General features: G+C 36.2%; 3 protein-coding genes across 4 annotated transcripts; all 3 read right to left on the bottom strand.

Annotated features, from left to right (window-relative positions):
• Positions 1 to 378: 378 nt before the first annotated feature.
• LOC109081582 lies at positions 379 to 3720 on the bottom strand. Of its 2 annotated transcripts, XM_019096567.2 has the most exons (6): positions 3697 to 3720; positions 3049 to 3242; positions 2681 to 2839; positions 2520 to 2589; positions 2173 to 2347; positions 561 to 793 (listed from the first exon to the last, which is right to left on the bottom strand). In XM_019096567.2, the coding sequence occupies exons 2-6, from the start codon at positions 3145 to 3147 to the stop codon at positions 628 to 630; spliced, it is 669 nt and encodes a 222-aa protein (XP_018952112.2). In that variant the 5' UTR covers positions 3148 to 3242; positions 3697 to 3720; the 3' UTR covers positions 561 to 627. The 2 variants fall into 2 exon arrangements, 1 of the variants encoding a protein (XP_018952112.2); XR_006161547.1 differs by lacking the exon at positions 3697 to 3720 and adding an exon at positions 379 to 508 and having other exon boundaries at positions 2681 to 3669.
• Positions 3721 to 10345: 6625 nt separating this feature from the next.
• On the bottom strand, positions 10346 to 11710 carry LOC109047735 (interferon alpha-inducible protein 27-like protein 2A). Its single transcript, XM_042769359.1, has 4 exons — positions 11450 to 11710; positions 11314 to 11343; positions 10992 to 11153; positions 10346 to 10866 (listed from the first exon to the last, which is right to left on the bottom strand). The coding sequence occupies exons 1-4, from the start codon at positions 11457 to 11459 to the stop codon at positions 10772 to 10774; spliced, it is 297 nt and encodes a 98-aa protein (XP_042625293.1). The 5' UTR covers positions 11460 to 11710; the 3' UTR covers positions 10346 to 10771.
• A 369-nt stretch (positions 11711 to 12079) lies between these two features.
• Positions 12080 to 19953, bottom strand: LOC109047711 (interferon alpha-inducible protein 27-like protein 2A). The gene is made up of 4 exons (XM_019065393.2): positions 19820 to 19953; positions 18008 to 18043; positions 17763 to 17924; positions 12080 to 12498 (listed from the first exon to the last, which is right to left on the bottom strand). The coding sequence occupies exons 1-4, from the start codon at positions 19827 to 19829 to the stop codon at positions 12290 to 12292; spliced, it is 417 nt and encodes a 138-aa protein (XP_018920938.1). The 5' UTR covers positions 19830 to 19953; the 3' UTR covers positions 12080 to 12289.
• Between the last annotated feature and the right edge of the window lie 1168 nt (positions 19954 to 21121).

Genomic DNA, 21121 nt, shown 5'->3' on the forward strand with positions numbered 1-21121 from the left:
CTGTAAAAAAAAATATACGTACAGTGTAATACTGTAATTTATTGGGGTTGGTATTATACAGTTTTTTATGTATTAGGTTTTTTATATTAAAAATGTTTGTTATTTATGATTTAAAATTTGTATTCTAAAAAGAAAATTTCTTAAACACAAAAGATGGCCTTAAAACTTTGGACTTTTATTAAAGCCAATATATAAAATACATTAACATTGTTTCCACTTAAATATGTGGACATTAAAATAATGGACAAAATACAATTCTCTGAACATGTACTGTAAAACAGCAATACTTTTTTCTGCAATGTACATGCACACTGAAGAGCAGCATACTGAAATCCTGTGAATTTAAATATGTTGTTGCAAAAAGTGAATTCACTTAATATTCAACAAAACAAAACAACAGCAGAACAATGCACTGACTTTGCATTAACACTCAATCGCAGAATACTGCACTGACTTCAACTGAACACTCAAATGCAGAACAATGTACTGACTTTGCATTAACACTCAACTGCAGCAACTGAGCACAAATGCAGAACAATGTACTTGGACATTCCACTCAACTGCAGAGCACAGCAGCGACTTCAGCTCTGAAACAGGATGTTGAACATCAGCTGTACTGGCTTTGTATTACTGCACAAAACCCCACTCAAAGTCCAAAAGATTTTTTATCAGGTTGGCTACGTGGACATTCACAGTTGCAGTCTTTTTATGGACAAGTTTCCCCTTCTTTTTGGAGATCACCTTCACCTGGCTGGCCTTTGTCCCTCTCTCTGGATTCAAACCAATGAAGCGCCTAAAAAGCAACGTAGAAATAACATATATTAGGCTTGGTAAGTCATGATGAATTTTATATAAGACTATTCGAAGAGGTTTACTCATGATAATAACCTCTGTGTATATTCATTATGAAAGAATGATCTCATTTCAGAGTCCTGACTGACACCTGTGACGGATGTAAAAAGCCACCTCGGAATCAAATGAAACTGACATATTTTTTCTCAACTGTAATGTAACTACTAATTTAATATCTTTATTATTTTACATTAAGTGCACACAACATGTGCATGAACTAACTGCATGATTTGTATTTTGGACATTTCTGCCATATGAGTGTAACAATGTGTATTGATAAAGCACTACATAAATAAAAGAGACTTGTATTAAATATGGATAATATATTTTTTCCAAACATAATATGTATGAGAACAAACATTAAATTATGGTGGTGCATGGTTTATGTTATTGACAGTTCTCTGCTTTCTGTTAAATCATTGCACAATTTATATTAAAGGGCTAATTCACTTTGAAATTAAATTTTGATATGTTTTAGCTTACCCCAAGGGCATCCAAGATGTAGGTGTCTTTGTTTCCACAGTAGTTTCAATTTGGATGTTTTTAGGTCCAGCCGTTCTTGTCTGTCAGTCATATAATGCATGCCTATGGTCACCTCATAAAAGAAAATACACAGGTTCAAATTAAACAGTCCAAATTAAACAATTCCACATCGTAAGTACACATTGATGACCTAAGACATGAAATGAGCGGTTTGTGTGAGAAAACCAACAGTATTTATATAGTTTTTTACCTCTTGAAAAACATCATATCCATGTTGAGGGCATGAGCTTCTTGGTGTGTGAGCGCGTTCGGCTTATCCGGGATGTTTTAAACAAGAAATGTTTTTTTAAAAAAATATATGTTTAGGGATGTTTAAAAAGAAAAGAATTGCGTATGCTCGCGCGAGAGGCACATACAGCCAGGAGTCGCGCCGGCGCATCAACAAGCCAGTACACGCTCACACACCAAGAAGCTCGTTCGCTGCAACATGGACATTATGTTTTTCAAGAGGTAAAAAATGATATAAGTACTGTTGGTTTTCTCACACAAACCGCTCGTTTCGTGTCTTAATTCATAAATGTGTACTTACGGTTTAATTTGAATCTGTGTATTTTCTTTTATGAGGTGACCATAGGCATGTATTATATGACTGACAGACAAGAACGGTTGGACCTAAAAACATCAAAATTGAAACTACTGCAGAAACAAAGACACCTACATCTTGGATGCCCTTGGGGTAAAACACATCAACATTTAATTTCAAAGTGAACTAGCCATTTAAATGACAAGCTCTTAACAGATCTGGGAAATAAGGCACAATACCAAAACAATATTTACCTTTGTACAAACTCCAGGGTCCTTGAAGCTTCTTCTTGGTACTGTAGATTAAAGATGTAGTAAGTAGAGAAAACTGCAGCTAGCCCTGTGATGAAGCTTTGGTCGACACCTTCACAGATTACATGATTTTCGATGGTGATCATCCATCCTCCAATTCTGGCTTCATCACCGGCAACTGATAAAGACAACAAATTGCAGCTAAAACAGTGTCTAATATGGTCATCAGTACTTTATTCATTGTAAATTAAATACATTGTCTGCAGATCAGAAGTTGTCATGACCTGGGATGGCTAAAACAATGTTGATGAGGTAGACTGATGTGAGAACCTTGCTTATCTGACACTTACACAGCAGTATCAGTCGTGGAGAGGCGGGGATGGTCAGGGTGCTCTCAACATCTGCTGCCGTGGCAGATATCTGCAGAACACAGACAATTGTATAAAAATTATAAATGACAGAATAACAAACCCAGTAATAGCAAGTATTATGTAAATGTAAACAAACATACATCAGCACAGAGTATTAGTCCCTCTATCCCTTCATCGAAGTAGGCCATCAGCAGCTGTATTAGAGTCAACTCTCCATCTTCATCCTGGGTGACGATAGACTGCACATCTTTGTTCTTTGATTTGGTCTGCAGGTACTTCCTGATTCCCTGTCCACATTCCTTAATGGATAGGTCCAAGACACGTAACACGTTAATGTCAGTTAGTAACTCGAAGTGAATGAAGATACCTCTTTGTGTAAAAAGGTAAGGCCACTGGATTCTCATATCTTCGATGGACGGTGATGGAGCCTGATTTATGTGTCTACGCTGAAGACAGAATGTTGTTTTCATAAGGTTAATCACTTCCCCCTTCTCACCACTGCGAATACCTTCTTGTCTATAAATGGTCTCCAACTGTTGCCTCTTCTGCTCCAGTGTTTCATATGTTTCTTCTGGTGGCAGTTCAGGGTTAAATTGTGTGCATCCATAAGAATCACTTGGCCTCTGATGCAGTTGTCCAGGCACTTTTGAAGTTCGGAGTCTGTTCTTTAAGATTAGACCCCGGATATCCTCACACTTTGAGCTACAAAAGTCAACGTGACACATTAAATCATCAGTTTTATGCAGTTAAGTCTTATTCTTTCCAAATTTATGACCATATGTGTGACACTTAAAGGCTGAAAATTTTGAAAAAACTCTTGTGCACTGAGGGAAACCGCACTTAAACGTTGCATTAGGCAAAAAACTATGCATCCGCATGTGCCTGACATGCGTAAAGGAATTGCTGCAGGTTTTATTGCAAATATTGCAGATTAACATTTTATAATGCAGTCAGCAAATATCAACGGCAAAATAACCATGCTAGTTTAACACAAGCCCTCTTTGAGCTAAAATAAACTAAACTTACGTTGAATGCAAACGTAGCTAACATGTTGCTAATTCAGTACATAATACTCAGAAAAATCAATTTGTTATTAGCAAATAATATAATAAAGGTTAGTACAGTGTAACATTGAAAATGATAAAATTGCATTTACCTCAAGCAAGGAGGGAAAACCCCGCGGATGGAAAACCCTTATCTCGACATAGTTCGAAAAAGATGAGGCTACAAACCTCAAAATTGTTGTGTTCTAAAACTCTTTATCCTTCGTTCTGCAATATTTACGTACACCAGGTGAAAAGATGAGGCTAGATTTGATGATCTTGCTCAGATTAGACCTGCAGGTTTCTCTTCTGAGGAGTTGTGAGCATTCGAAACAGCTTCGGACACGTGACTAGACTTAAAAAATACTGTTGTGTACCGTTGAATTAAACAGCAGTTTGCGATTAAAAGTTTTTTTTCCAAAAACGGTTTGCATTCACAGTATTCAACTGTATTTTTGAATAACAGTGATATTGTAACCATAATTTTCAACAAAAAAACAAAAACAGAAAAATTTAAAAACACAAAACATATGCACAAACCCAACAAACATAAACTCTCACACATATATGCACAAATTCAGCAAACAGAAACTCTGACCCTACACTGCTTATGTGTCTCATGTTCCCAGGATGCATAGAAAAAGATAAATCTAATCTTTATGTGCAATCAGTCACTATGATTTGGACTGATTGAATTCAGCTTAAAAGCTACGGCCTATTAGGTGCAAACATCAATCTTGACTGTGCTCTGCAGATCTAAATTATCTGGCTCCTCAGACTCCTCACTTTGGCTCAGGCACGAATGAGCAAGGTAGAGAAATGCTAGGATTGGAAGTAATAAAAGATATTGATTAAAATCAAACAGCCGAATGAGTACATCAATAAAACCTTCAGGTTAGAAAGAACTGGACCAGATGCATACAACAGAAAGAAAATGGAATGATATAAAGACAAAAGAAAAACGGAGCGCCAAACATTATGAATTATAAAATCTTTAACATCATTTAAAACGTCAAAATATACTTAAAACTATTCATTTTAAATAGCTGCTTTGTAACATGTTAATGTAAAAACTATCAAAGATCAGGAAACAAATAGCTTTTTTATATAAACAATTATAGTTATTGTCAAAATTTTATATCTAGTGCATATATTCTGATGCCAATTATTAAAATACAAAAACAAATAAGAAAGAGCTGTTTTGAAACCATGTCTCATATGATGAATAAAAGCTACTTACATTCCCTGCTCTATTAACCCAAAAGCAGCTAAGTTTAAAATTACATAAATCAAATGTAACTGAAGCTCCAGGCGCAGCTCACACTAGCTTTTAACACTGGGCAGCCCTCCAATCACACTCCATCCAGATGGTGCTGCTTAAGTGGGATCGCTGCTCTTGTCATGGCTCCAGTTGAATTTCTTCTTCTTTTTCTCTAGGGAATTAAAACGAAAAGTCAAAAAGTGAAGTTCTTGTATCAAACTGACTTTTCTTTATTATTAGTAAGCATGATCTTATGACCCCAGGGTATCTACAGGGTCAATTTAAGGCTTTTAAATACCTGCACATATAAAATGAATGTCATATGAATATGATAGGGCAAAATGACTAAAAATTATTCAACACAACAAAAAAATTCAAATACACAAAAACAAAAAAAAAAAAAAGAAATAAAAATCAATAAACCACACTTTAAATATTTTTTTGTAAAATGAATGAGTCAAAATCATAATTTACTATATTTATATTCATTTCAAATATATATAATTAGAATATATATTGGTCATTTTCATGTTGATCTGAACAAAAACAGCAGACAGCATTAATGAAAACGCAAATCCATAATGTTTGGCATAAATGTGTGGTATTCATTGATTGCAAACTGTTCTGTGACCGTGAGCCTGTAGAACATGGAACAGTTCTGTGCTTTTACTTAGAAAAGTGCACATTTAATAAATCATAGCCTTTTGAAGTTTAAAGTGCCCCTATTATGCCATTTTTAAGCTTTCTAATATGAATAGGTTTACATGCATGCAAGGTCAAACAACGCTTAAGTTTTCTCAAAATATGCATTTTATTTAATTTTAAAATGATTCTCAAACGATTCGTTCAAAGGAGTTCTAAGATTCAGTCTCCCTCCTTTCTGTGAGCCTACTCTGCTCTGATTGGCCAGATGGCCAAGTCTGTTGTGATTGGTTTTTCCGCGTTCAGAGCATGGTGTGCATAGTTTAGTTTAGTTTATAACAGCCTCGCAGACTGACCAAAGTGCTGTACATGAGCAGAGTAACAAATACAATATAAAAAATATGCAAATAATGTTACTCCGTGACCTGTAGCTGTCACAAAAGTGGGATTTGAATTACTAACGACTCATTTACGTTGTTCATAGTCGATTCTTTCTTTTGGGTGACAATAACTTTATTTAGTAGGGGCACTTTAATAATCAATCACATTACACCACATTTATCACATTAATCAACATGATATAATCCCATCCGTTACCTGGTTCCTTCTCTTCTTTCACTGCACCCACAGCCGGGTCAAATTCGTGCCCTCACTCTCAGATCCTATCGTATAGAAAATAAACCAAATTGTAACAACATGAGTTTGTCTGTGTGGGCAGGACTTACCCTGAGTTTTGAAGCACAATTGAGTGTGCGTTTTAAGTGATAGGTATCGTTTCTTTTTTGATGACACCTTTATTGAAATGTCTGGTCCAGCTGCTGGGATCAACACTGTCTGTCTGTGACGTCGGGACTTGGAAGCCTAACAGGGAAATTATGAAAAACAGTGCTTTACTTGCACAGTCTTATGCAGCTTATGCTTAATAACCTATCTACATGCAAAGGCCTTGTAAAGTGTTTATTTTATGTGCTCATGTTATTATGAACAATTTTAACAAACAATCTGATCAGTCTCTTATGCTGTCTATTTTTACCTCTATAACTTGTCCATATGATTTGTATTTAAACATCACTAACAGCTGGGCTCTGCTGGAGCTCTTTGGGTGGAAATAAAAGAATTTCCAGTGAATGACACACCCCTCTCGTAAAACAAAAGTACTGCAACATCACAAGATTGCTACACTGCTGCATTATGGAATAAAGCACTATGTAGTATTAAAGAGACAGATATAAATATTCATTTTAACTTAATCTCTTACTTCTTGATTTGAAAGTCCCTCTCCAGCATCCTGCTGCTCAGATGTCTGAAAAAACAAACAAGCAAAACATACAGGTGCTGGTCATATAATTAGAATATCATCAAAAAGTTGATTTATTTCACTAATTACATTCAAAAAGTGAAACTTGTATATTATATTCATTCATTACACACAGACTGATATATTTCAAAATGTTTATTTCTTTTAATTTTGATAATTATAACTGACAACTAAGGAAAATCCAAAATTCAGTATCTCAGAAAATTAGAATATTAATTAAGACCAATAAAAAGAAAGGATTTTTAGAAATCTTGGCCAACTGAAAAGTATAAATTAAACGTTTATCCGACATGTTCAAGGAAGCTGTCTTGGTAACAAAAGATTGAGACTATAGATTTCAAAACAAGTATGGAGATAAACATAAGTATGCAGAACTACCTGCTGGATGGTTACCCTGATTTCTCTTTGATGGGCATGTGACATCTTGCAGATGTATGTGTGCTATCTGGGAAAAAACCCAGAGTGTACGAACTGATAAACATCTTTAAGATGTCAGTTTTACATACATTATAATTCATAAATATCTTAAAGACATTTTCTAAACAGAAAATGTCCTAGGGATGTATTGCAGATGAGGAAACACTCTAAAAAAATACATCTTCCAGATGTAATCACACACAGAGACATCTCTGAGATGTATGTCAAAAAAAAGTTTTTAAGATGTTTATGATTATTCAGAATGTATATAAAACTTACATCTTAAAGACATTTATCAGATGTTTGTACGCATGTTAACAAAGATTTTGTTAACAAACATCTTGCAAATGTACAGTATGTGTGCTATCTGGGAAAAACATTTTTTTTTCTGTTAAACACTGACGTATTTTGCAGTGTGCCTGAACACGTGCCATTTATGTGCTGTTGTTTTGTAGATCACATCCTTGACTGGGTGGAAGGTATATGGCTTTGTGACAGTATTAACTTATTACTAAATACCTAATGTTATTGTTCTGCTAGTATTTGCGTCTAAGCATTAGATCTTATGTGACAGAAGATTGATAACTGCCATTTTTCCCCACGCCTTAATTGCCCATGCCAGTTTTCCATTGTGCTCAAATATTTTAAAACTGCTCTTAACTTTTGAAAACCAACCACAGGTTAGTTTTTGGATTGCTTCTAAAGACCCTGAATGATTTCTAAATCTATTTTGGGAGGCAGTGATGTCATGAGATTATTAAAGAAACAAAGAAGAAAAAAATTATATGAGGGTTGAGTAAAGTAATTTGTCATTTTATATTTAGGTGAATTAGGCTATTTCATTACAATGGTTATAAAATATGAAAAACAAAGAAAGTGCTGAGAGAAAATTTCTATTTAAAAATGGAATGCTGAGACGGCTACATTGCAGGTTAGAAAATGGCAGATAATATATTTAAAATTGCTAGGTATTGACACAGAAATACAGATGCATTTTGCATGTAATGTGAATAAAGTCATATACAGTCATGGCCAAAAATATCAGCACCCTTGGTAAATATGATCAAATACAGCTGTGAAAATGAATCTGCATTGGTAATTCTTTTGATCTTTTATTTAAAAAAAAAATCACAAAAATCTAACGTTTCACTGGATAATACGAATTTAAAATGGGGGGAATATCATTATGAAATAAATGTTTTTCTCTAATACACACTGGCCACAATTAACGGCACCCTTTTATTCAATCCTTTTTTAAACCTCCATTTGCCAGTTTAACAGCTCTAAATTTTCTTCTATAATGCCTGATGAGGTTAGAGGACACCTGACAAGAGATCAGAGACCATTACTTCATCCAGAATCACTCCAGACCCTTTAGATTCCCAGCTCCATGATGGTGCTTCTTCTCTTGAGTTCACTTCACTAATTTTCTATATAGTGCAGGTCAGAATGCTGGAATGACTATAGCAGAAGCTTGCTTTTATGCTCAGTGACCCATTTTTGTGTTGTTTTTGAGGTTTGTGTTTGGGTTATTGTACAGTTGGAACATGGCCCATTATAAGATTTCTAACAGAGTCAATCACTTACTGATTTTTTATCTGTTGGTATTTGATAGAATCCATGATGCCATGTATCTAAACAAGATGTCCAGGACCTCCAGAAGAAATATAGGCCCACAACATCAAAAAATCAGTATATTTCATTGTACACATGGGGTACATTTCATCCCTGTGTTCACCAAACCCATCTTGAGTGTTTGCTGCTAAAAAGCTCAGTTTTTAGTTTCATCTCACCATAGAAGCCAGTCCCGGTGTTTTTGGATGAGCTAGGAGAATTTTTCTTGAAACCCTCCCAAACTACATGTGATGATGTAGGAACTGTTTGACATTTTTTTTAAGGTTTTCTGACCCCGAGACTCAACTTTTTTCTGCAATTTTCCAGCTGTGATCCTTGGAGAGAAAGTGACGTGACATTCAGCCAAGTATGGTGACCCATACTCAGAATTTGTGCTCGTGCATTTAACCCATCCGAAGTGCACACACACAGAGCAGTGAACACACACACACTGTGAACACACACCCGGAGCAGTTAGCCATTTTTATGCTGCGGCGCCCGGGGAGCAGTTGGGTTTCAGTGCCTTGCTCAAGGGCACCTAAGTCGTGGTATTGAGGGTGGAGGAGCGCTGTACATTCACTCCCCCCCCTTCTCTAACCACCTGCCGGCCCGAGACTCGAACTCACAACCCTTCGAGTGGGAGTCCGACTCTCTAACCATTATGGCCACGACTTCCCACAAAAGAGAGTCTGGAGAGTCTTTAGCTACTCAAACTCTCACCGTGCATTAGGTCGATATAGACACACGTCCTCTTCCAGGCAGTTTTGTAACATTTTCTGTTGATTGGAAATTCTTAATTATTGCCCTGATGGTGGAAATGGGAATTTTCACTGCTCTAGCTCTTTTCTTAAAGCCACTTCACTAATTTGTGAAGCTCAATTATCTTTTGCTGCACATCAGAAATATATTCTTTGGTTTTTCTCATTTTGATGGATTATTGAGGGAATTTGGGCGTTGTTATCCCTCCTCTTTATATTTCTGTGAAACAGGAAGCCATGGCTGGATAATTTTATGTTCATAATCACCCTGGAGTGCTCAAAATTGTGAATATGAATGGGAATATACTTCAGAGATATTTTACTTAAGAATTTCTAAGGGTGCCAATAATTGTGTCCAACGTGTATTTGAGAAAAACAATTATTTCATAATGATATTTTCCCCCCATTTTAAATTCTTGTTATCCAATGAAAGGGTAGTTTTTGTGATTTTTTTTAATAAAAGATCAAAAGGATTAACAATGCAGATGAATTCTCATAGCCTTCTTTGATCATATTTACCAAGGGTGCTGATATTTTTGGCCATGACTGTATACAATATTTTAATACCATTGCAGACACTTGAAAACACACTATTTCTGTCAATAATGGTGTAAACAATTAAAAATATTAAAGTTTCGAGCCCCATTTAACATGATTTCTTGATTTGTAATTGTGAGGTGACATATCGTAAAAGAACCTTGCAATCTTGTCTTTGAGTCAGCGATAAAAACAAAAGACAAAATCCATATACATAAATTATTTCATTTGTTTATTAGGCTTACAAAATAAGGTCTCTACACATTCTAAATTCAACACAAATACATTTGCAAACACATACAAGGAGCTTACAAAACCATTTGGAGAACCTCTTAGACTTTCAGTTATATGAGAAACATGGATATAAGTTCCTGCAAGAACTTTAAAAACATGGCTCTTCCAATAACCCCATCAAAGAAGTTTCCAGCAGCGACTTCAATATATAATATATATATAATCAGTAGTTTATAGCAGAAACCTATAACATAGCATACTGATACAGCAAAGCATTTTAAATGATGCTGATCAATGAGACAGGCAGTGGGATAATGATCATATTGTTATATATATATATATATATATATATATATATAGATAGATAGATAGATAGATAGATAGAACTTATTACTGATACAATTGAACTAAGTACAGTTGCTAGCCATGCTTGCAGCTGCACCCGCAGCGGCTCCCACAGCCCCCACAAAGGCTTGACCTGCCAAAGGGATTCCAGCAGCACCTGGTGACATAAATTCACTTGTCAGTTGAAAGGCTTTGTGCATTTGCCACCTGCAAAAATCACTGTTGTAAAACTGGTTAAAGTGTTTTTTTAATTTTTTATTTTTTTCCTGATATGTGACTCACCGGCGGCTTGTAGAACTGCCACCATGGATCCAGCTGCGATCCCTCCTCCGTTAGCCAGAGCGGCAGCTGACATCATAGAAGCGGCATAAGAACCTGCAGCAATTCCACCTGCGGTGAAACCAGCCAATCCAAGAACAGCTGGAGCTGCAACAACTGTTACAGCTATTGGTGGAATAACAGTATATTTATATAAGCAGGTTAGTTCAGGTGATCACTGGCACATATTACTGTATACAGGACACTTTTTTTTTTCTATATTCTTAATTTAGACAAAACAACACCGGACAGACAATAAAATAATAAAAATGTATTTAATTTTTACCTGCTCCAGCACAAGCTCCAATAAACGTAACTATGGAAAAGAAAAAGAAAAAGAAAAACAAACAAACACACAAGTAAACTGTTTGTGAAATGTTGAGAAACCAACATTTTAAATTCCAGTTTTATTAGAATATTACCTGGGTCCATCTTAAGTCGATGCTACTCAAACTTAGGATTCTCTTCTAGCATTTAAGAGCTTGCTTTAATAAGGAGTGGGCGGCTACTTTTTAAGAAAGGAAACCGAAACTAAAATCACAAAAAATAGAGCGGAACACACCTAGTGTTCTGATTCGTCGGTTGTTTGTTTGCTGAGTAGCCTATAGCGACCATTCTATGTAGTTTAATTACAAAGACAATACAGCCACTGGACAACTAGAAAACACAGTTGAGAGAAGCCTGAAGAATGGCTTACTAGAAATGGGCATAGTGATATCTGCTGGTCAGATTGCAGTATTGCAGGCGATAACATGGCAGGTTGTAAATGTTCAAAATAGCCACATACTGTATCCACACAGAAATTAATGTGTAAAGTACATAAAGCCAGGGAAAAGAACAAAGTGCATCCCTCATTTTTTTTAATAGGTTGCAAATACCATCATTATGACGATGGTGCAAATTACTTTAAATGACTAGACAGTGAATTTAGTCAATCACCTTTATTTTGTAGTGTTTTACAAAATAGAGTTTGTTTCAAATCGACCTCGAAGTATTAAAAAGGTAAGTAACAGAATCAGTAATACCAACTTCAAATATAAGACAAATCCAAATTCTCCTGGAAAGATTTATTTATGATATTCAAGGACACAAATCATTTTAATTACAGTTTCTTGCATTCATACTGAAAATGTTTTAATTGTTTAATAAAAAGCGATCTTCAGTCACATTACATGCACATTCTACTTGTACAAGCATAAAATTAACATCTACATACAAAGTGCTCACACAAATGCATTGTTATCAGTTATTAACAGAGGCCCTTATTTTGGCGTAAGCTCTTTGGCCTCCTGCAAATTCATCATCTCTGTCTCCTTCTCCTCCTCTTCTTCATCTCCATCATCTTCATTCTCAAGTGAAGGTGGACTGTTGGAATGAGAGAGCAAATCTGCAGCTCCACCTATTACAGCACCTGCTGCTCCACCTACAGATGCCACGGCTGCTGTCGCACCTGCAGACAGTCCAGCAGCACCTGACCAGGAAGAACAATCTTTGCATTAGTGTTTTGTGATCGTAGCTCCGTGTAGCTTTGTTTTTCTGTAGAATCTTTATATTACTATCACTCTCTGTTGTTTAAAGTGATAAAATATAACTTAATTCCCACCATATTTCCTGATATTATCTATCAATCTAATCTGATTAATTTGATCGTTCACTTTTATTTTAAATCCGTGAGTGCAGTGCACCTGCATCGCGTTAGCACTCGTTAGCTTGTCATTAGCGTTTCCATTTGTGCCTATCGCTGTTTTCTTTCCTCCTCTCCTTTCTCTCGTTACTCTCTCTCTCCGGTTTTCACAAGTTCATCAAACAACTGTGGTAAGAATCTTTCATCAAAGCACGGTGAGTAATGGCTTCTCCTGCTATTGTTATTTGCACTACTTGCCACATGTATAGTTTATCTATCTCTGTCGGTGATGAGGGATTCACATGTGATAAATGCAGGGAAATAGTTAGACTGACAGAGAAGATTTCAGAATTAGAGACACGCATCCAAACTTTAATTGAGGACAGTAAGAATGTGAGGGCTCTAGATATGGCTTTGGATGCGTCTAGCTCAGGGAGTCCTGTACATTGTTCGGTTTTCGGTAACAGGGCCTTTGCAGCAGGGCAACTGGGTGACAGTGAGGCAGCATAGTCGTGGGTCTAAACACCACTCTTCTGTTCCGATCAAAATATTAAACCGGTTCTCCCCCACTCAGTGATGCACCCACTGAGAAACCTGATGAAAGTGCTCTAGTTATTGGCAATTCTATTGTACGGAACGTGAAAATAGAGACACCAGCCACCATAGTACAATGTTTACCGGGAGCCAGAGCGCCTGACATCTTAGCAAATTTAAAAGTGCTGGCTAATGCTAAACGTAAATACAGTAAGATTGTTATTCACGCCGGTGCTAATGATGTTCGACTTCGCCAGTAGGAGATCACTAAAAATAACATTAAAGAGGTGTGTGAACTTGCAAGCATGATGTCAGACACTGTAATATGCTCTGGTCCCCTCCCTGCTTACCGTGGTGATGAGATACATAGCAGATTGTCATCACTCAATGGCTGGATGTCTAAGTGGTGCCCGCAGAATAACATAGGTTTCATAGACAATTGGACAAGCTTTTGGGGCAGACCTGACCTGTTGAAAAGAGATGATCTTCATCCCTCCTGGGGTGGTGCCGCTCTTCTTTCTAGAAATATGGCACATAGTCTTAGAGTTTGTACTTGACTAACTGGGGCCCAGGTCAGGAAGCAGACAGACTGGCTAAACCGACCGTCTGCTAGCCACCTCCAGTCACAGAAGTCAGTTAATTCTCAGCACATAGAGACTCTTTCACCTAGATATCACACTATAGAGACTGTTTCTGTTCCCCGGGCTAGAAAATACAAAAAACGTCCAAACCAATTTAAGAGCAACAATTTAACTGAGGTTCAACAAATAAAAAACAGATGCAATACGGAAAAACAAATGATAAAGCTTGGCTTATTGAATATCAGGTCCCTTTCCACGAAAGCAATTTTTGTAAATTATATGATCACTGATCATAATCTAGATGCGCTCTGTTTGACAGAAACCTGGCTAAAACCTGATGATTATATTATTTTAAATGAGTCTACACCCCAAGATTACTGTTATAAACATGAGCCACGTCCAAAAGGTAAAGGGGGAGGTGTTGCTTCAATTTATAACAATGTTTTCAGGATTTCTCAGAGGGCAGGCTTCAAGTATAACTCGTTTGAAGTATTGGTGCTTAATATAACATTATCCAGAGAAACAAATGTTAATGATAAATCCCCTGTGATGTTTGTACTGGCTACTGTATACAGGCCACCAGGGCACCATACAGACTTTATTAAAGAGTTTGCTGATTTTACATCCGAGCTAGTGCTGGCTGCCGATAAAGTTTTAATTGTTGGTGATTTTAATATCCATGTTGATAATGAAAAAGATGCATTGGGATCAGCATTTATAGACATTCTGAACTCTATTGGGGTTAGACAACACGTCTCAGGACCTACTCATTGTCGAAATCATACTCTAGATTTAATATTGTCACATGGAATTGATGTTGATGGTGTTGAAATTATGCAGCCAAGCGATGATATCTCAGATCATTATTTAGTTTTGTGCAAACTTCATATAGCTAAAACTGTAAATTCCACTTCTAGTTACAAGTATGGTAGAACCATCACTTCTACCACAAAAGACTGCTTTGTAAGTAATCTTCCTGATGTATCCCAATTCCTTAGCATATCCAAAACCTCAGAACAACTTGATGATGTAACAGAAACTATGGACTCTCTCTTTTCTAGCATTTTAAATACAGTTGCTCCTTTACGCTTAAGGAAGGTTAAGGAAAAGAGTCTGACACCGTGGTGTAATGAGCACACTCGCACCCTAAAGAGAGCAGCCCGGAAAATGGAGCGCAGCTGGAGGAAAACAAAACTAGAAGTATTTCGTATTGCTTGGAGGGAAAGTAACCTATCTTACAGAAAAGCATTGAAAACTGCTAAATCTGATTACTTTTCGTCTCTTTTAGAAGAAAACAAACATAACCCCAGCTATTTATTCAATACAGTGGCTAAATTAACAAAAAATAAAGCATCAACAAGTGTTGACATTTCTCAACATCACAGCAGTAATGACTTTATGAACTACTTTACTTCTAAAGTCGATACTATTAGAGATAAAATTGTAACCATGCAGCCATCAGCTACAGTATCACATCAGACAGTTCACTATAGATCCCCTGAGGAACAGTTCCACTCATTCTCTACTATAGGAGAGGAAGAATTGTATAAACTTGTTAAATCATCTAAACCAACAACATGTATATTAGACCCTATTCCATCTAAGCTCCTAAAAGAGGTGCTTCCAGAAGTCATAGATCCTCTTCTGACTATTATTAATTCCTCATTGTTATTAGGGTATGTCCCAAAATCCTTCAAACTGGCTGTTATTAAGCCTCTCATCAAAAAACCACAACTTGACCCCAAAGAACTAGTTAATTATAGACCGATCTCGAATCTCCCTTTTCTTTCAAAGATACTAGAAAAGGTAGTATCCTCACAATTATATTCCTTCTTAGAGAAAAATGGCATCTGTGAGGATTTCCAGTCAGGATTTAGACCGTATCATAGTACTGAGACTGCTCTCCTTAGAGTTACAAATGACCTGCTCTTATCATCTGATCGTGGTTGTATCTCTCTATTAGTGCTATTGGATCTTAGTGCTGCGTTCGACACTATTGACCACACTATTCTTTTGCATAGACTAGAACACTTTGTTGGCATAAATGGAAGTGCATTAGCATGGTTTAAAATCGTACTTATATGATCGCCATCAATTCGTAGCAGTGAATGAAGAGGTATCATATCGTTCACAAGTGCAGTATGGAGTACCGCAAGGCTCAGTACTAGGGCCGTTACTCTTCACGCTTTACATGTTACCCTTGGGAGATATCATCAGGAAACACGGTGTTAGCTTTCACTGTTATGCTGATGATACTCAGCTCTATATTTCTTCGCGGCCTGGCGAAACATACCAATTTGAAAAACTAACGGAATGCATAGTCGATATAAAAAACTGGATGACGAGTAATTTCTTACTGCTAAATTCTGAAAAAAACAGAGGTGTTAATTATAGGGCCAAAAAGCTCTGCATGTAATGACCTAGAACGCTGTCTAAGCCTTGATGGCTGGTCTGTCAATTCTTCATCATCAGTTAGGAACCTAGGTGTGCTATTTGATAGCAACCTTTCCTTAGAAAGCCACGTTTCTAGCATTTGTAAAACTGCATTTTTCCATCTCAAAAATATATCTAAATTACGGCCTATGCTCTCAATGTCAAATGCAGAAATGTTAATCCATGCGTTTATGACCTCAAGGTTAGACTATTGTAATGCTCTATTGGGTGGTTGTTCTGCACGCTTAGTAAACAAACTCCAGTTAGTCCAAAATGCAGCAGCTAGAGTTCTTACTAGAACCAGGAAGTATGATCATATTAGCCCGGTCCTGTCAACACTGCACTGGCTCCCTATCAAACATCGTATAGATTTTAAAATCTTGCTTATTACTTATAAAGCCCTGAATGGTTTAGCACCTCAGTATTTGAATGAGCTCTTGTTACATTATAGTCCTCCACGTCCGCTCCATTCTCAAAAATCTGGCAATTTGATAATACCTAGAATATCAAAGTCAACTGCGGGCGGCAGATCCTTCTCCTATTTAGCGCCCAAACTCTGGAATAACCTACCTAACATTGTTCGGGAGGCAGACACACTCTTGCAGTTTAAATCTAGATTAAAGACCCATCTCCTTAACCTTGCTTACACATAACATACTAATACACTTCTAATATCCAAATCCGTTAAAGGATTTTTAGGCTGCATTAATTAGGTAAACCGGAACCGGGAACACTTCCCATAAGACCCGATGTACTTGCTACATCGTTAGAAGAATGGCATCTACGCTCATATTAGTCTGTTTCTCTCTTACTCCGAGGTCACCGTAGCCACCAGATCCAGTCTGTATCCAAGTCAGAGGGTCACTGCAGTCACCCGGATCCAGTATGTATCCAGCCCAGATGGTGGATTAGCACCTAGAAAGGACCTCTACAACCCTGAAAGACAGCGGAGACCAGGACTAGAGCCCCAGAGACAGATCCCCTGTAAAGACCTTGTTTCAGACGACCACCGGGACAAGACCACAGGAAACAGATGATTCTTCTGCACAATCTGACTTTGCTGCAGCCTGGAATTGAACTGCTGGTTTCGTCTGGTCAGAGGAGAACTGGCCCCCCAACTGAGCCTGGTTTCTCCCAAGGTTTTTTTCTCCATTCTCTCACTGATGGAGTTTTGGTTCCTTGCCGCTGTCGCCTCTGGCTTGCTTAGTTAGGGACACTTCATTTACAGCGATATCGTTGACTTGATTGCAAATTATTGCACAGATACTATTTAAACTGAACTGAGCTGCATGATGACATCGCTGAATTCAATGATGAACTGCTTTTAACTGTCATTTTGCATTATTGACACTGTTTTCCTAATTAATGTTGTTCAGTTGCTTTGACGCAATCTTTTTTGTTTAAAGCGCTATATAAATAAAGATGACTTGACTTGATTACCAAAAATTTGTTAAACGTTCTTGAACATTTTGGGAATGACATGGGGGTTCTTTATGTTTTTTGGAGAACTATTCCTTTAAAATAGAAAATGGACATAGGCACATGAATTTTAATAAAGAATACCTGCAGATTGGAGGAGAGCGACCAAACTTCCTGCAGCCACACCGCCCCCATTGGCAATGGCTGCTGATGACATCATGCTGGCAGCCATAGAACTTGCTGCTATACCAGCAGAGGTGAATCCAGCCAAGGTGAGCGCCACCGGGGCCAATGCAATCGCACCGACTAATGGACATAAATACAAATATCTATCTTGTGTACAACTGATGTGCTTTCATTTAAAGAAAAAATCATCAGAACACCGTTACCTGCCCCTGCTGTGACCCCGATTATGGTGAACAGTCCTGAAAATGGATAAAACTGATAAAATCACTGCAGAAATTATTTACAAATTATGGTTGCAAACTTCTGGGAATTTTCAAGACTGGAAAAATTCCATGGGAATTAATGGGTATAAACTGGGAATTTGCAAAATGCTGCTAGCCAGTTTTCTGTGTTATCATACAGAAGTACAGTACTGGTCAAAAGCATGGACATTGGACACATTACAATATTTAATGTTTTGAAAAGAAATCTCTCATGCTAATCAAGCCTGCATTTATTTGATCAAAAATACAGAACAAAACAGTAACATTTTAAAGTATTATTACAATTTAATATAAAAATAAATAATGGTTTTCTGTAATATACTTTAAAATAGAATGTATTTCCCTGATCAAAGCTAAATTTTCATCAGCCATAACTCCAGTCTTCAGTGTCACACGGTCCTTCAGAAATCATTCTAATATGCTGATTTATTATCAGTTTTGAAAACAGTTGTGCTACTTCATATTTTTATAACCTGTGATATTTTTTTTTTCAGGATTTTTTTTGTTGAATAATAATAATAATTATAATAATAATAATAATAATAAACATTTATATAAAATAGAAATAACAATAGAGTACCGTTCCAAGGTTTGGGTTGAGTCATTTTTGTTCTTTCTTTTTCTTTTTTTTTTAAATAAATTAATACTTTTATTCAGCAAGGATATGTTAAACAATAAGAAGTGATAGTAAATACTTATATTTTTAGAAAAGATTAATATTTTGAATAAATTTTGTTCTTTTCAAGTTTTTATCCATCAATGAATTCTGAAAAAAAGAATCACAGGTTCCAAAAAAAAAAAAAAGATTTTTTTTTTTTAATATATTAGAATAAAATGTATTAGTTTGCATACATGTCAGCTTATGACCAAACAAAATGTGTATGTTTGTATATGATACAGTTTCCCAAAATTTCCAATTAATTCCCATAAATTCCTGTTAAATTTCAAACTTGGAATATTTCCAGAATTCACCAGAATAAGATCCCATGGAATTCATGAGACAAAAATAACTCAAAAGAAACCATCATATATTACCTTTTGTAACACTGGTCCTAAAAAATACTTTGAAACCCTTTCTATTACGAGATCACAAAACAAGAAGCTTATTAAATCAATAAACATTCTAAAGCTTTTAAAATGTATGCAACTGCCCTAATATTATATAACACTTCTCCCATGGAAATATTCCGCCCCTTTGCAACCCTAGTACAAACCCTAAATTTTCTTAGAAGTGTTTTTTTTTTTTTTAATGTTCACTGGCAATTGTCTGACAAATATTGCATTTGAATAAGATTAGAGAGATACATTAGGATACTTCCCAATAAATGGTAAATAATTGCTTTTTTCTGATTTAACGTTACCAGTTAGACTGTAAAATGGTCTGCCATTTATTGTGTAATACACAATCCTTTTGGAAAATCTTGTAAGACCTCTTATTTGATTTTTTTTTTTTAATTGTAAATTCGTATCGTCATTTACTATAAATATATTTTCTTCTTTTCAAATACTCTCCACGATTTTGAACACGCCATTCGCTTATTTTACGCCGTTTTGCAGTGTACTAAACATTTGTTCTTCAAAATACAACCGCTAACTTACAAATAATACTATTTGAAATGTCTAAAATATTATGATTTCATTTTCTTATCGAGCATTGTGTTTATTTTAAATATTGCAAAAAAAAATAAAAAATTGCCCCATGCACCTGCACATATCTCATATTTACCAGAAGCAAAAGTTAGAGCTACTTACCGCGTCTCATGGTCTAAAAGATCGTCTAAAAGATCGTACAGAGCGAGAACGGTGTTTAATGCACACGGATTTGTGTCTCTGTAATATAAGCTGCACAAGAAGTAATGACGTAACAAAACCGAAACTTCTTACCGGAGCGGGAAATCACATGCAGCTGACTCCTTCCTCCGGGAAAAGCAGATCTGTATTTGTGCTCTAGCACCCAAACAAACTGCTGTCGTGTGGAAATAGAAGTGATTGTCTTTGTCTTCTTGAACATGTTTAACTTGATAATAGTTATTCATTTACATTTTTAATTATATTAATAAATGTCATCTGAGAAATATGTTAGCATTCCTTGTCATCTTAATGGTGACTGTCACATGACACGCTGACCCAACCAAACCCTGTAAGAGAAGTTTATTGTGGTAGTGTGAACTGGTCTCCTTGCTGATACAGGCAGTCAGCTGATCAGATAAATAATACCAGACTCTAACAGCTTTCCACTAAGCCGCTGTTATTGGTAATAGGAGTGAGCAAGTAGCAAGAGTCCATGCAAAACAAATGTAAAATGCAAACAGTGTCTTTTTTTTATTTTTATTGTACTCTAAAGAATAAACATTGCTTCCAGTTAGCTTCCTGTGATGTCATTGTCTGGTTCACAGTCCATACCTTGTAGATCAGGGGTGTCAAACTCAATTCCTGTGGGCCAGAGCCCTGCAGAGTTTTGTTATAACCCTGCTCCAGCAGGGAACTGTAATATCCCTGTAACTTTCAATTTCACAAAAGGTTCTTTATAGAGGAAAATGGTTCTTCAGAATATTAAAATGTTCTTCAAAAATGGGTCCTCTACGGGAAAACCCCATTTTGGAACCTTTATTTTTAAGAGCGCACACTTTAAAATAAGGTTCCTGAAGAGGGTTTTAGAAGGAAAGCTGTAGAATTACAGTTTTTGGTTCCCCAAAGAATGTGATAATGAATTCTTAAAAGGCCATTATTTTCATTGTGCAAAGAACAATTGAATTATCTCAAGAAACTTTTTCCACTGTAAAGAACCTTTCGTGCATCGGAAGAATTCCATGGATTTTAAAAGTTCTTAATGGAACTACAGATTTTTTATATATAAATATTCTATTTGGTTGTACTCTACCCTTTTGGTCAACTTCAGTACTCTGTATTGAAACTTATTTTCTCCATGATTAATCACGTTTTCAAGTCAGTGTGGATTATAAAGTGTCTATAAAGTAATTGTCAATGTAATGTGCGAAAGAATGCTAAATGTTATAGATTTGTTATAGAAATATTGAATTTTTAAAATTTGCA

This window comes from Cyprinus carpio, chromosome A13, assembly GCF_018340385.1.
Source record: "Cyprinus carpio isolate SPL01 chromosome A13, ASM1834038v1, whole genome shotgun sequence".
In the NCBI taxonomy this organism is placed as follows: domain Eukaryota; kingdom Metazoa; phylum Chordata; class Actinopteri; order Cypriniformes; family Cyprinidae; genus Cyprinus; species Cyprinus carpio.

What these genes read in the sequence shown, in the direction of transcription:
- LOC109081582 (XM_019096567.2), bottom strand. Translation starts at nt 3,147, where the DNA reads ATGGATGCACACAATTTAACCCTGAACTGCCACCAGAAGAAACATATG. An exon ending in GACTAATACTCTGTGCTGAT is followed by an intron (nt 2,590 to 2,680) that starts GTATGTTTGTTT and finishes TGTGTTCTGCAG; the next exon opens with ATATCTGCCACGGCAGCAGA. An exon ending in TCCACGACTGATACTGCTGT is followed by an intron (nt 2,348 to 2,519) that starts GTAAGTGTCAGA and finishes TGTCTTTATCAG; the next exon opens with TTGCCGGTGATGAAGCCAGA.
- LOC109047735 (XM_042769359.1), bottom strand. An exon ending in TGGAGCTTGTGCTGGAGCAG is followed by an intron (nt 11,154 to 11,313) that starts GTAAAAATTAAA and finishes TTCCACCAATAG; the next exon opens with CTGTAACAGTTGTTGCAGCT. An exon ending in GGCAGTTCTACAAGCCGCCG is followed by an intron (nt 10,867 to 10,991) that starts GTGAGTCACATA and finishes TTATGTCACCAG; the next exon opens with GTGCTGCTGGAATCCCTTTG.
- LOC109047711 (XM_019065393.2), bottom strand. An exon ending in CGGGGTCACAGCAGGGGCAG is followed by an intron (nt 17,925 to 18,007) that starts GTAACGGTGTTC and finishes TATGTCCATTAG; the next exon opens with TCGGTGCGATTGCATTGGCC. An exon ending in CGCTCTCCTCCAATCTGCAG is followed by an intron (nt 12,499 to 17,762) that starts GTATTCTTTATT and finishes CTTCCTGGTCAG; the next exon opens with GTGCTGCTGGACTGTCTGCA.